General features: G+C 41.5%; 1 protein-coding gene across 1 annotated transcript; it reads right to left on the minus strand.

Moving 5' to 3' along the window:
• Window positions 1-12,253: 12,253 nt before the first annotated feature.
• LOC106961839 (decorin) lies at window positions 12,254-13,630 on the minus strand (the record flags this gene model as incomplete). Its single annotated transcript, XM_015055894.1, has 2 exons — window positions 12,254-13,418; window positions 13,505-13,630. Coding segments are annotated over 2 exons (763 nt in total), but the record flags the coding sequence as incomplete, so codon positions are not given.
• Between the last annotated feature and the right edge of the window lie 419 nt (window positions 13,631-14,049).

The raw sequence follows: 14,049 nt of genomic DNA on the forward strand, positions 1-14,049 counted from the left end.
AAAAAAAAAAAAAAAAAAAAGTCTAATCTAGCTTAAAGGTACAGTGTTGACATGGAAACGGTGACAAATACGTTGACAGACATTTGTTGTGCATTTATTTTCCTTGTGACTACAGATTACAACTTTCTTCGCACACCTGTCTAGAAAATAATAATAATCTTAGACAGTTTTCAAATCTGTATCATTTTTTTTTATCAATATAAAGAACTTTGAATTGCTAAGTAAACTTGCCTTGCCTAGCGCATTTATTGAGTTGGATTTTTTATAATTTTTTTTTTTTTTAAATAATTTGTTTTGTACATTTTTGAACTTGAGTGGAAAAAGTACGACGGGTCAAGAAATCTTGATAATGAGAGGAGGACGGCGTACTGGCTTAACGTTTGATGCGGAACAATTTTTATAAGTCAGCATAAGCCTAGACATGTCCATGGTTGAATTATTAATAGACACATGGATAGAAACAACTGGAGATGAAAAGCACAGGTTGATCCTGAGGATGAAAGAGAGCAAGGAAATTAAAGACGTCTCAAATTAACGGCAGGTCTTTTGTACAGATCATTTCCTGAGGTGCCAGTGGGGCGTTGGCTGACATAATCTCTTCTGACAAAGGATCTGAAGCAGGTTCACTCAGCATATTCCAATTATTAAATAACCTCTAGAACAAGATGCAACCTGGCACTCGGGTAGGAAGAAAACGCACTTCACAGCACAAAAATGAACAGTTGGTTTGAGGTAAATACAATAAAGTTTGAAACGATTAAAATCAATCAAAGCTGAATGTTTTACGTTTATCCCTGTTTTTTTTTCTGTTTCATAAAACAAACACCTGGAATCCTCCTCTATTCAGTTTCGGAGGAGCATCCAGATCGTTTCTGCTTCGTTCGTTTAAATTGGCCCGTCGTTTTTTTTTTTTTTTTTAAAGAGCTGCTGAATCTGTTTTCACACTTCATGTATCGTGCAGCGGACTGAGCTGATATTTAACGCGACCGCGTGGAATAACGATGCACGAAATGCCTATGAGGCTTTCACAGCAGAAAGCTTGGACTGCGGGGAAGTTATTTCAAAAGAAGGGAAATCTGGGATTAATCCGGCTCGGTGATTTATGGTTGTCTTTACAGGTGTGTCTCTTTACGAGAGTAATAGTCCGAGGTGCAGGAGTTGGCTGTTTACACCTGTTTAAATAACTTCCTGGGGCAAACTGAAGCAAATTTTACCTTTAGTACCGACCGCATTTATGCCCATCTTCTGAGCCATGCTGGACAACGATCCTCTGATGATTAAAGTTGGACTTTTCTGGCCCAGATTTCTGGATCCTTCATTGCATACTTTATTCTTCTGCTCACCCCACAAGTTTTCTGCTGGATTTGGGTTCGAGTCATGACCGAGACACGCACGAGAGAAATGCAAATTCTGTGTCAATTTGGCGATGTGTTTTGTAGCGTTGGACTGTGAGCTCTAGCGGGAAACCCAAAGACAAATAAGCCCACAGCATTACAGATCCTCCACTCTACTTTTCCACATATTATTCTTGATTGCACGCCAAACCTGCTATCTGGAGCTTTTGAAGCTGAAAAAAAGATTCAGAAAGAAAAGGCTTCTCCTCTTTGGCCGCCATTGGTTGTATTTATTTTTAGTTTGAGATTATGTCACTCCTATAAAAGATTAATTTATTGTCAGGCTTTTTTTTTCTTTTTCTTACAAATCTTTAACAAGTGGTTCGAATAAATATGTCCAGCACTGCAGTTGTGCCATTTACAATTTTTTTTTCTTTTACATTCGACTAAAATCGGAACGTTTTCTCCTATGTCATTGAGCCTTTATATTGCAGTGTTTATTCACAGTGAATTCAGAGTTTCACAGTTTTCAATCCTGCGGTGAAAAAGACACCATAAACTGGGTAATGTCTTCACCAGGCAGTTTGGGTCTCTTTGCCTGTTATTCAGCAGATTTAAAGCACAAAGCGTCTGTCTGGGAAACGTATTAGCAGGACAAGCCTGTCATTGTGCCGTCAGGTCAGCGAGGCGGTGAAGAGCGCTGGTTGGTTTCTGACTTCATCGGAGCTGCAAATATTGAAGAATTTATTGGATAAAAAAAACGGGGATACACACGATGAAGAGTTTTTAGTGGCGACAAAGAGTGTAACATTACAGTAAAAAAAAAAAAAAAGAGTTTGTGTCCAACTGGAGAAAACACAGCTGCTTAAAAACGAGATAAACAGATTCTTACACACACCCATTGGGAGACATTAGGCAATTTCTGATGTTGCAATCCAACTGAGCTACTTCCTGTCCAGTCGCTGCAGATGCTGATTATGGTGGCGGGGGTAGGGGGGCTGCAATGTGTTTCTTTAAATGTCAGATATCCAAAGTATTTGCGGAAAAGCACAAAAACAGCATCGTGTACGCTAACGTGCCTCCAACAGTGCTTGGTCAGAGAGCGGACTAAAAATAAACCGTCAACCAAGACAAACTGCAGAGTAGCAATATCTTCTTTAACACAACAGGGAGTAGAAAATGTTTTTGGTTTCTTTTTTTCTTTGTCGTCCATCCTTGTCAGCTCAGAAGACGCGGTAGGGGTTTCATTTTAAGACCAAACAGTTCTGTGTAAAATGTTCTTAATGTTTCTCTCCGAGCCGCCTGCTGTGTTCCTGGAGCTGTTTGTTCACTGATGTCCTCTAACAAAAGTCTGACGCCTGCGCAGAAAGTGTGCTGGACTTATACTGAGGTTAAATCATACACGGTTGAGTCTTTATTAACAAGACAGGATGCAAAAATGGTTCTTAAAGTGAGAGCTTTGCTCTGAATGTCGGGAAATTGATTTGCTTTTTGTTTCTGCCGCTTTTGGCTACACGACCCAAACTCTAGTTTCGAGGTTCTGCACAACCGTATCAAATACGTGCACATATGTATGACTTTATAGAACTTGACAGCATTCTGAAGAAGCAATTCAATGATTTTAAACATGCGGGCTAGACCAGGGACGTATCTCTAAGTTGCAGGACAACGGTCCTTAACAACTGGAATTTGAAAATGGGGTTGAAAACCTCCAGTTAGAGAAAACTCAGATTTATTGGGTGAATAGAAGAAAGCAATTTTTCAGCCCGTGCACATAAAAACAAGGATGTCATTTCTTTCTGAGTCGGCAATTTAAAATGGCTTGCTGTATGGCTCTCTGACTAAATCAAACTGTAGAACTTCTTCTGTATTTTAAGTGGAATTCAGTCGGAAAACTTAACGTTGATCACTTAAAAATGCCCGATCGTGTCGCCGAACCAAGACGTGGCGTTGACTCAGGACGACTCCGGTTTCTGTTTGCTCTAATTTACTTTTTTGATGTAGCGGGATTAAACTGACCTCATTGAACCTGCTTGGTTTTTAGTGGCGACAAGACCAACGTTTCCTGCGAAACATTCCAGCTACGTTTTCGGCACATCTTACACAAAGAGCTTCCCGAACTTCTTGGACTGTTAAACCCAACACATCAGAACAGGTTTAATTTGTTGGAAAAAATATTGGGAGACGGGGGGGGGGGGAAGCAGCTTGAGAGAGAAAAGAGAAGACAAGTTGGTTCAGAGTAAAACTTAGATGTGGACCATCTGGGCAATGTATTTTCTCATAAGTCGTAACACAGAGCACACCCTGTTTTGGCAGGAGCGATGCGTATCAGGGCTTTTAATAAACGCAGTCAGCAATATATTCCTCACAGTGACAACCAGATGAGTTTAAAGTTTGACAAAACACTTCCTCTGTACGGGCTGGAGAAGATTTTAACTCTCTGTCCGGTGTTTTTCATTGATTTCATCCGGTATTTGATCAAAGTTTGTGAAGATTTATTGCGGAAAAAGTAACCTTACTAGCCCAATGTGATGGCTTTTCTCAACGATCTTTAATGTGGAAGAGGTCAAAAATATTCACAATTGCAAAAAAAATAAAAAATTTGCTTCTCGAAGGATTTTGCCGAACAAGAGAGAAAATAAAAAGAAAAAAAAAGGGCCTGGCACACCAAGAGGCTGTTGGTGGAGCCAATTAGGTGTTGGCCACATTTTCTCTCTCCCGGACTCTGTGGTTTTTTTTTTTTTTTTTTGTGGCTGAGGGCATGGAATGGATAAGAAGCAGTCAATCTTTTCAAAAGTGTTCTCATGAAGCTTTCCAGAGGCTCTGTAAGCTCTCCAAAACTGGAAAAAAAAGCACCATATGTGTCTTTACATAAGCTGAAATCAGATATTCTTGGATTAGTCACTCCTTCAGCACCCCGGTGTGGCAGGGAGTCGGGAAGATTAGAAGCCAGTGGTCAGATTTTATACCAGAGGCTTCCTGGTTGATTTCTGAATTGTTCAGCGAGCTCGACGGTTCCTCGGTTACGCTTGGATCGATCTGAGTTTAAAGTCTGCCCCAATTCTTTCCACATACCTCACATTTTCTTGTCCGGGTTTGTGTTGCTTCGCAGACCAAAGTCAGCAGCTGAAAAATGACCAGACTGGAACAGAGGTGCGCTCACAACCAGTTTTCCAGCCTGAAATTATATTAGCACTGCTGGCGGCGCCCACTTACTGTCCAGTCTGAGCTCGTTTTGCGAGTAGAGCTGGTAACGTTTTCCTTCTCTGTTACAGATTCTACAGTCGTGGCAGCTATCCTCACTCACATTCTGAGTTATGGGAACTCTTGACCACAGACGTTGAGGTTATGGATGGCAGTGAGGCTGAGTCAGAGAACATCCTGTTTTGATAAAGAGAAATTGGAGGAAATCTGCAATTGCACAAGAGCTTTTTAACCTCAAACAGCAGAAAACAGGCCTGGGAAGTTCAAGACCCACGAACGAATGATTATGCATCTTCATTCTGATGTCAACAAGTCAATATTTCCCTTTTAGAAGTATCGCTTACCCAGATAATTCGGGACTGTGGTGTTCCTAAACTTTGGTCAGGTTTTCGGCATCAGAGATCAGAGGCGAAATGGGAACGATTGGGTGTTGGTCCTTTGGATGGTGTGTTCACTTTAGGAACTGAAAGAAACGTTTCAAAAAGGCCATTCTTCAAACAACTCCAAATCTTAAAGATACTCACTTTCTGGATAAATAACAAGCTTTTGTACAGCAGATGTGAAGACCGTCGAGATGTTCATGACATAGTTCAGCCGATCAGCAGTTATCAGTAGGATCTGACTGCTAAAATTGTCAGTGAAGTTGTTTTTTTCCACTGATTAAGGGTTACAGACTTTCATGTTTTCAAATAAATCAGAGAAATTATTTTTCTTTACACTCATAATTATCTTAGAACTGTTTCAGTGCCATTTAAGAAACTCCTGTCTTGTTTCGTATCAAATAGAAATGTTTTGGTGGAATGAAAATGGTTTTATGTCTAGATCTTCAGGGTGTGTAAATAATTCTGGGTTTAAATTGCTTCTATGACCAACTACTTTTAAATGTTTTTCAAGCATAAGAAAAAAAAGGGGTCAGTTGTTAAACTCGGCTGACATTTTCTCACCCAAAACATGCAATGTCATATCGGATCGGAAAAACATTGGGCGGTAGAGACGAGTACGGCAGGAGATGTTGGGCAACCACTCGGTTTCACAACACTTGGCACAAACACACGGCTGCTCTACGAATGACTTTCTTCAAACATCAGCACAAACTCGAGTCAGGGGGATTTTTACACCCAGATGGTTGTTGTTGATATTCTATCAGGTTTAAAAGCATCATGTCACGATTGTTTGTTTTTTTTAATTTGGATGAAATTTTTCCGCAGAGCCAATCATGAAAAAATTGGCGAAGGTGAAATGGATGATTTTCTTTTTGAGTGTATATTTACATCGATTATTAAGATCGTCTCGTTAAATCTGAATTTACTGCCGGGCCACGAGGCGAGGGAGAACATGAGTCACGCTGCGCTGCTCAAAGATCTGTTGTCGACTTGAACATCTCATTACAACACTCCCATTTGACTCACATAAAATGTCGTAAGTGTGGAACAATCCAGGACATTTTAATAGGCCGAGTTGGAGCGATTACTGTGAATTAAGACGCTGTCCTTTCTGCTTCTCTGCACGTTTGCACGTCTTTCAGGTTCACGGCGTCGGCTGGTCGATAGGAAGTCGACGTTTTAAGCAACTGGGCCGTCACACGTGGGGACAGACTTCCGACTTTCAGTGTTTCTTATCGTAAATCAAAATAAAATGGAGCCTCTGATAACATTTCATCACCACTACAAGGACCGTAAGACTTCTGCTTTTGAGCCGACTTTAAACTCTGTCATTTTTAGGGTCTCATCTACATAAAAATCCTGAATTACAGGACAGGCTGCAGTGAAACTTTACACATCTGTTTGCGATCTTCTCGGCTGCCGAGGAACTGATTTTGAAAATTATGACCTTTGGCTTTTCATCAAATGTCAAAACCAATATTGGTAGGTTTGCCATGAAATTTGACTCCGTCTTTGCCTTTCGCTGTAATATATCTGAACTCTGGCTCCATGAGGGAAACGGACACCAAGTCAAAGCATTAATGTAATGTACATTAATGTACTTACTTATTAATGTATTAATGTTCTTGTAAACAGAGACTTGCAAATGCAATTAAGTGCATTGTTGGGACTGTATGTAAATAAAGTATCGATCAATAGGCAAAAAAATACAACTTTTTTCTATTCTGATTATTAAAATAAGACTAATAATGGTATGCAATTATTTTATTACTTTCCAAACTTTAAACACCGTCAAGAAGCGACCCCGTTGTTGTAAGATGGACGTCACATCGTCCTGTTTGCAGTTTGCCACAAGTCGTGTCTGGGACACGGCAAACATCTGCAAAACGGTGAAAGAATATCACCATCCCTGCCACAAAGCATGGCAGCGGCAGCATGATGCTGTGGGTTGACTATCGATCGCTTCAGCAGGGAAAGGCAGACTGGTTATCGTCGATGGGGGGTGAAAATGGATCCAAAGCCTGTTGGATGCTAAACGTACAACCTTGACTGAATTGGAATAATTGATGATGACACAGTTTCAAATACATTATTAATTTCTAATCCGACGGAAACAATATTTGGCATCAACGGCTGCATGGAGGAACAGCTGGTTGCAGAAAAAGATTCCTGAGTTGGAATCATCTGGATATAGACAATGAATGGATGAAGGGATGAATGGATGTGGGAAGCTGGTAGAAATGCACCTCGGAGGATAATCGGCTGCAACTGCAGAAAAAAAAAAAAGGTTTTTAAAGTTTTTACTCGAGGGAGGACAGTAAAAGGTTTGATGAATTAAGGCGGCAGCGGCATGAAGCCGTTGAGGCGACTCTGCTTAAAAATTCCTCCAAGTGGATTTGCAGAGTGAGTTCTAAGAAGGTAATTCCCTTCATCCCCTTTAATGACTCAGCTTTGCCCGTCTTATTTTCTGCTCGCTTACTAACATTCAGAAAACAGGCTGCTGCCACCCACCTGTCTACCCAGCCTGCTATTTTTAGTTTCTTTAAACAATGTTTACTTATTAGTGACCTGATTTGCCTTCTGTTTCCCTGTCTAGACGGTGATTAATGGTTGGAACCAAAACACAGAAGGTGAGGGGACCTCGCGTCCATCCTAAAGTTTGACCTTGTTTGTAGATCTCATTGCTGGAGAGACGGACGGCTTCATATGTATGAAGCAAGTCGAGATCACCGTATTTGCAAATGACCTGCAGAGGGATTTTAATACCAGGCTTTATTCAGTCCTGTGGACGTGCAGAGATTGTGAAACAGTTCGACGATTACAACGAAATGGATTTACTGAACTAACTCTCTAAAACCACGTTGAGCGTCGGGGAGAGCCCATCTAGTTTCGACTTGTTTTCGTCCTCTTTTGGAGGAAACCTGAAGGCTTCAGGGGATTCTTCAGCCTCCCAGATTGAATCCTGGAATTTTTTTTTTTTTTTCTGAAAGATGATAGGAAAGCTTAACCTTTGACCCCGACCAAACGGTCCGTGGAACCGGCAAACTCTTTCACTTTCTGAAGCCATTTGTGTTGTGCAGAGACACACTAGTACTATGATTTAAATAGACTACATACTCTATGTAATTAGTGTTGCTTAAATCATTAGATGCAAGCGAGTGCATCTGTAATGTCTGCACCACGTCAAGACCGTCTTTACGGTTTTACAGGCAATAAAAAAAATCCCATAAAAATACAGGAAAGGAATATGACAAAACACTTACAGCGAGTTGATTTGAGCTTACAAATTACAGCTAATCTATGAAAACGTGTCATGTTTAATGCAAGTAATCACTGGGCTGAGTTAACTGTGTGTCACTGTTTCAAAGTGGAAAACGGGTATAAAAATACATCTCAGGGATTTAAAACTACGTTTATGTGACATCATAGGACCCTTTTGGACAACGCCACTGAAAAATAAGTGTAATTTATTATTTGGGTTGGTGTTGCTCAACGTTTTCCTTTCGATTGAACTTTTATCACTTTTATCGTCAAATTTTAATTTTGATGTTTTGACAGTGAAAGAAAGGATAACTTCTATTCACCAGCCGTAACTACATTTCTGAACTTTGAGTGTGACTTAAGTGAGTATTAAAAGGACACCGATCTATGTACAATGTGTGTTTAACACCAGAAAGCGTAGGCAGAAGAGAAGATCAACAAAGTTTTCAGCGCCATCGTATAACTATGACCTCTGGCTGCCTCTTTCCATATGCTGTAATTGCTATTTATGAATCCAAACTGCTTCAAACAAATGGCTTGCAGCAGGAAATGCAGACGTATAAACACGTATAGACCTGATGGTAAACAGCCATCAGCTTTAAGTCTAGAAAGCTCGGAGCCGGCAGCTATATTTGATGTAAATCGAGAGGCCCGTCGCCGTTTCTGGCCGGTGAGGGAAAACGACCGGACAAGTCCGAGCGACGGTCCTGACGGCGTCGTGCACGTCGCCCGTCCTCTGACGCCTCGCGAGGTTTTTCATTTTGAGAATGCTTGAGTGAGTCCTCCAGGGGTCTGCATTCAAGGAAGGTTGAGCTTGAAGAGCTTTCTGTGACTTCTGCTTTTAATCCCTCCTCGTGTATTTCCCACTGAGAAAACGGGAAGCTGTGTGGCATCGAGTGCTCTTTAGCTCCGTAACTTTTTCACATTTTATCAAATGCCAAGGTGTCTCATTGGGGGAGTGGATAGGAAGAGGGTTTTCAGATGCAAATCAGAAATGTGTTGCATTCATTTGAATTCTCCCCCATAAGCAATCACCCTGTATATGAAGCTTTTGCTGCAGTAACAGCCACAAGCAGTTTGGATTTGATCTCTTCGGGTTTGTACACCAAAGCACAGTTTGTGCTCTTTGTCAAAAAGATGATCCTTCAGAACTGAAACGTAGAGATGCACAGCAGGACGTGTAGTTTGTGCTTTAGTGTGCAACCTAATGCAAACGTGTGCAAACTATGCGCTCTTATGTCTGACTGCGTGGTTTGCTGATAGGCTGGTCTGTGTGTCTGAGGTCCCTCTGGCTCCCATGGTTTCTCTCTCAATCCCCTCCTCCCAAACACTTTCCCCTCCCTGTTGTCCTCCAGGCCTTCTACCGTCTCATTTTCTGCGCTTGGCTAACACAAGCGCCACCTCTCTGTCACTCCAGGTATGGCACTTTAACTTTGGGAAGCAGTTTTAAACCCTTCTGAAAGCACCTTATAATCAACGTGAGGTGACGTTTTTGCAGCAGGGCCACAACGTTGACTGCAGCGTTTCAGACATTGTGTCAATGCTAAGCTTAGACTTGATAAAAGGTTACATTAGATGAGATATAGGAGTGGATATTGGGTTCAGGAGGATAAATGCAGTCAATTGGAGATGTTCATACTTCCATTTAGCAGAAGGAGAAAGAGAGAGAGAGTGTGTGTGTGTGTGTGTGTGTGTGTGTGTGTGTGTGTGTGTGTGTGAGAGAGAGAAAAAGAGCCACTTAGACATGTTTGTCTTTTTTACACTTGCATTTCTCCAGACAACTGAAACATCTGAACTCGTGTAGCTTAGAAAATCTTTAACATGTGAGTTTCTATGGAAAGCATCTTTAAGTCACGGATGGTCAACTCACATGACCCCGTAGACAATGGAATAAATTTTATACTTTTGAGACTGTGAAGCATGGAAGCTTTTAATAAAAGAAAGCAAGCAACAGCTGAACCCTACCGAAGCTCAGATCCTCTAAAATGTTTGCCTGGTGTGGATCACAAGTAGGGTGTGGTTTAATATCCTGTTCCCGCTCCTCTTTTCTTTTTTTTTTTTTTCTTTTTTACATTCCTATTCTTTTTGTGGTCTAATTCATGAAGAGGGTTCAGGGAAAGCAGACGGAGTCTGATCAAAAACATCTCAGATTTTGTATTTTCAGCTGCAAGAATTTGTATTTTGAAGGCAAAGAGGAGGAACCCTGCACCGCAGATACTAAATGTAGGGGATTTACTTCACGTTGCACCAGTCAGCTGTGATATGTCTCCAAGCAGAGAGTTAGTGATTGATTCATGAGGGCAGTGGTTTTGGATCAAGCTGCATCAATCACTCCGGCAGGCTTTTTTTTTTCATGCAATTCATATATTTGCAGTTTAAATATGCATAAATATCAGAGGGCACCCTTCTCAGGATGCAGCAGCAGACAGATAAAAGCAACCATCTGCCGAACAGCTTAAAGCAGCATGTGGAATCAGACTCCGTCATGGGAGCCATTTCTTCTCACACACACACAAACACACGCACGCCCGAGGCGACTATGAAAACAGCTGTTCAGGTACTGTACTCCTAAAAGTCTGCAGACGTATTCATAGTGGTCTGATCTCACGATAAGTCATCGAAATAACGTTTGTGTTGAGGAGACGAGCAGAAAAGAGGCCGGGAACGAGTAAAGCAGAAGGTATCTGCAGGTAGAAGAGGTGTCGTGATGCAGGTTGGGGTCCTGCTGGACCGTAGGGAGGTGCTGGTGAGCTCTCTACCCCAACCGAAGCTCTTCCCTTCTGGACACTTGCGGCGTGAACTGGTGGAGCCTGGATCCATTCTCCGAGCCCTCCCTCCGTCTCTCCTCAGCCCTCCCTCTTGCCCCCTCCTCCTGTTCTTCTTTCCCAGACCCGGTGGGTGCAGTGCCACGTCGATGAGTGAACTTATTAGAGGCAGAGAAGGGAGGAGGTTGGGGAAGAAAAGTGCTGAGCACCTCCACGTGGGCTCATACTCCTGCTGCAAAATGTGTTGCTGTTTATCTATATGAAAAGCATTTAACTTTATCATTTAGATATTTTATGTTCAATTTCAATCTCAATTGTTTTTTTTTAAAGAAACAAATTGGAGGCTTCTAATTTGTGAGGTTTCCAAACTGAATAAAAGGATATTAGGTATATGTTTGCATATTACTTTAAAGTAACTATTTGAAGTCTATGCTTGTGTCTTTTTCTCTTCTTCTTTCTTTGAGCTTCTGGAAATCACTTGGTGATTTTTTTTTTTACCAGTGATTATGAAAACATTTCATAATCTGAAGATTTAGTTTCTCTGTGTCCAAGTAAAGGCTGTCCTTATCAGAACTAACTCCTGTACATTACTGCCATCTTGTGGTTTTGTTTCAAATCGCATCTTGACATATTGGAAAGTCTTCACTAGAAACAAATGGATTAAAATTGGTGTTTCTGTACGCAAACACCATTCAGAAATCCGTCTATTTTGATTTCAGTTTAATTTACTTCCAAAAAATGTTAGTCACTTTATTAAATATTTATTTATGATAATAAAGCCTTTTATTTGCCAGCCACCTTTTGATATTTCACAAGATTGAGTTTTTGTGTCATCGTGGGAATTTCCAGAGAAACTGGAAGAATTTTGTAGATGCTGGCAGGAATGTGTCGGGATTAAACATTGCCTTCTCTGCGTCCTGCTGCCGCCTTGCCTCAGAGCCACAGTCCGGTAAATCTATCCGTCTCCATCAGACGACATTCGTGTTGGATTCAACTTAGACTCTTACTGCGCTTTGGAAAAGTGTTCCTGCCCCTTAAACGTTTTCATTTTTGAGACAACAGAAAAGGAAACTTCAGTGTTCGTCATTGTGATTTTATTTTATATATAAAACCAAAAGTTGCATTGTTTTTGAAGTTTTTACCAATCAAATTTGAAGGTTTCATTAACTTCTTCACTATGCTGCAAAGGCATTGGCATAAAAAAACCCAATTCTCCGGTCAGAGTAGAAATATAGTATAAATACTGTATATAAAAATAAAAACAAAACATAATTGCACTGACGTACTTAAGACATCTGGTCTTAAGTAAAACTGGATCCTCGTGGATTCTGGACTTTCCTGTGTTTTCAGTCGGTGTTTCACACAAACCACTGCAAAGCAACACGCCTGCGAGGAAAGCTATCTCCCACAAAAACAGTCAGAGAGGAAGACATGGGCTGGTCACACACAATGAGCTGAACTTTACACATAATAAAATGTGGTCATTTGTTTTCACAGTTGGCCTGTGTGAGTGCTGAAGTCTTTGTTTAAAAGTGGAGGAGTCGATATAAAAAAGGGCCGAGTCCTGGAGCAGCAGATCTATTTAAAACTTCCATGGTTTGGAAGTTCAGTGGAAGTGCACGACCTGCATTCCACGTAAACACCTGAAAGCGCGCACATCCAGCTTCCCCATGTTGTGCTCCAGACGTACTTGCACAAGTCTGCTGAGAGTAAGACTTTGACTGCCCCAGCAGAACGCGTTGCACTGACTCGATCTTGTTGTATGCGAGTGCTACCGAGTGCAGGCCTTCAGGCAGTCGCCTGGGCACCTGGTGCAACTTGTTGTGACACAGGTCTAACCGATGCAAGGCCTTAAATGCACAGGCGGATACTTTGAAAATTGCATTTCTTGCCAGTCCAAGTGCTCGAGGTTGTCCAAGTTGCGGAAGGAGGCTTTCTTTATGGAAGATATTAGATTGCCTTCCAGATTTAGAGTTTTCAGAGAGTTAGGAAGGTTTCGCGGCACTTCCTTTAGTTTGTTTCCTTCTAAGTTTAGGCTTTCCAAATGTGTCGCATTGATGAGGGAATCTCTAAGAAGGCCTTTGCTCTTCAACCTGTTTGCACTGAGATCCAACACCAACATCTGTGATATGCCATTAAAAACCCCTCGGTTAAGTTGCTCAAGGTGGTTTCCTCTAAGATATAACTCCTTTATGGACAGTGGTAACTCTAAAGGTGCCGAGGCTAGCTGATTATAATCCAGGTTCAGGGTACGTAGATTGTGCAGAGGGGACAGTGCACCAGGAGGAAGAGATCCAGATCTATTCCCCAGGCTGTTGTTGCTCAGGCTTAAAACCAGCAGACTAGGACACTGTGCCCAGGCCGCCTCAGACATCGTCTCCAGGAGATTGTTGTCCAGTCGTAGCTCCTCGAGAGAAATTGGGAGGTCGGTTGGCACACTTTGAAGTTGATTCCTGTCCAGATAGAGGACGCTTCAAGACGGGAATCCCCTCAAAAGATCCTTCTATGGCTCCATCTGTGAGCCGATTTTTTTCTTAAGGAAAGGAATTTCATGGACGAATATTCACTGAGCAAGTCCAGCTGGATGCTGCTGATGTGGTTGTTCATCAGGAGGATGTAGTGGGCATTATAGGGGATTCCATATGGAAAATCTTCAACACCTTTATTGGAGCACTGGACAACTCTGGAACAAAAAAAGAAATGCACACTGTTAATTCTCTCAGTCACACAAATTTAATTTTACACAGGGAATTATAACTTGTACAATTATCCTTTTCAATAGGACTAGGCTAATGTTTGGCTAATAAGCTTCAGGAGGCTTCTTTGTTTAGGACTGAAGACAGTGGTTTTACTCAGACCAATGCACCTTTGTCAGTATTGGTAAAGAAAACTGAGAGACATGCATTAGAGACATGAGCTGGATGGGACACACTCAAAATACTGCTAAATTTATTGTCTTTTGAATACACGGTAACGAGTATTGGATTAGGACTTGGAATCAGCGAGGCGCATCAGAGATCGTTATTTATAATGAGTAGATTTTAAATGCTCTCATTTACCAGCCGATATTCTTAAAGGCTTACCTCCCATAACAAGCACACA

Source organism: Poecilia latipinna, unplaced genomic scaffold, assembly GCF_001443285.1.
Source record: "Poecilia latipinna isolate Pla-1442-1.1 unplaced genomic scaffold, P_latipinna-1.0 Scaffold1341, whole genome shotgun sequence".
NCBI lineage: Eukaryota > Metazoa > Chordata > Actinopteri > Cyprinodontiformes > Poeciliidae > Poecilia > Poecilia latipinna.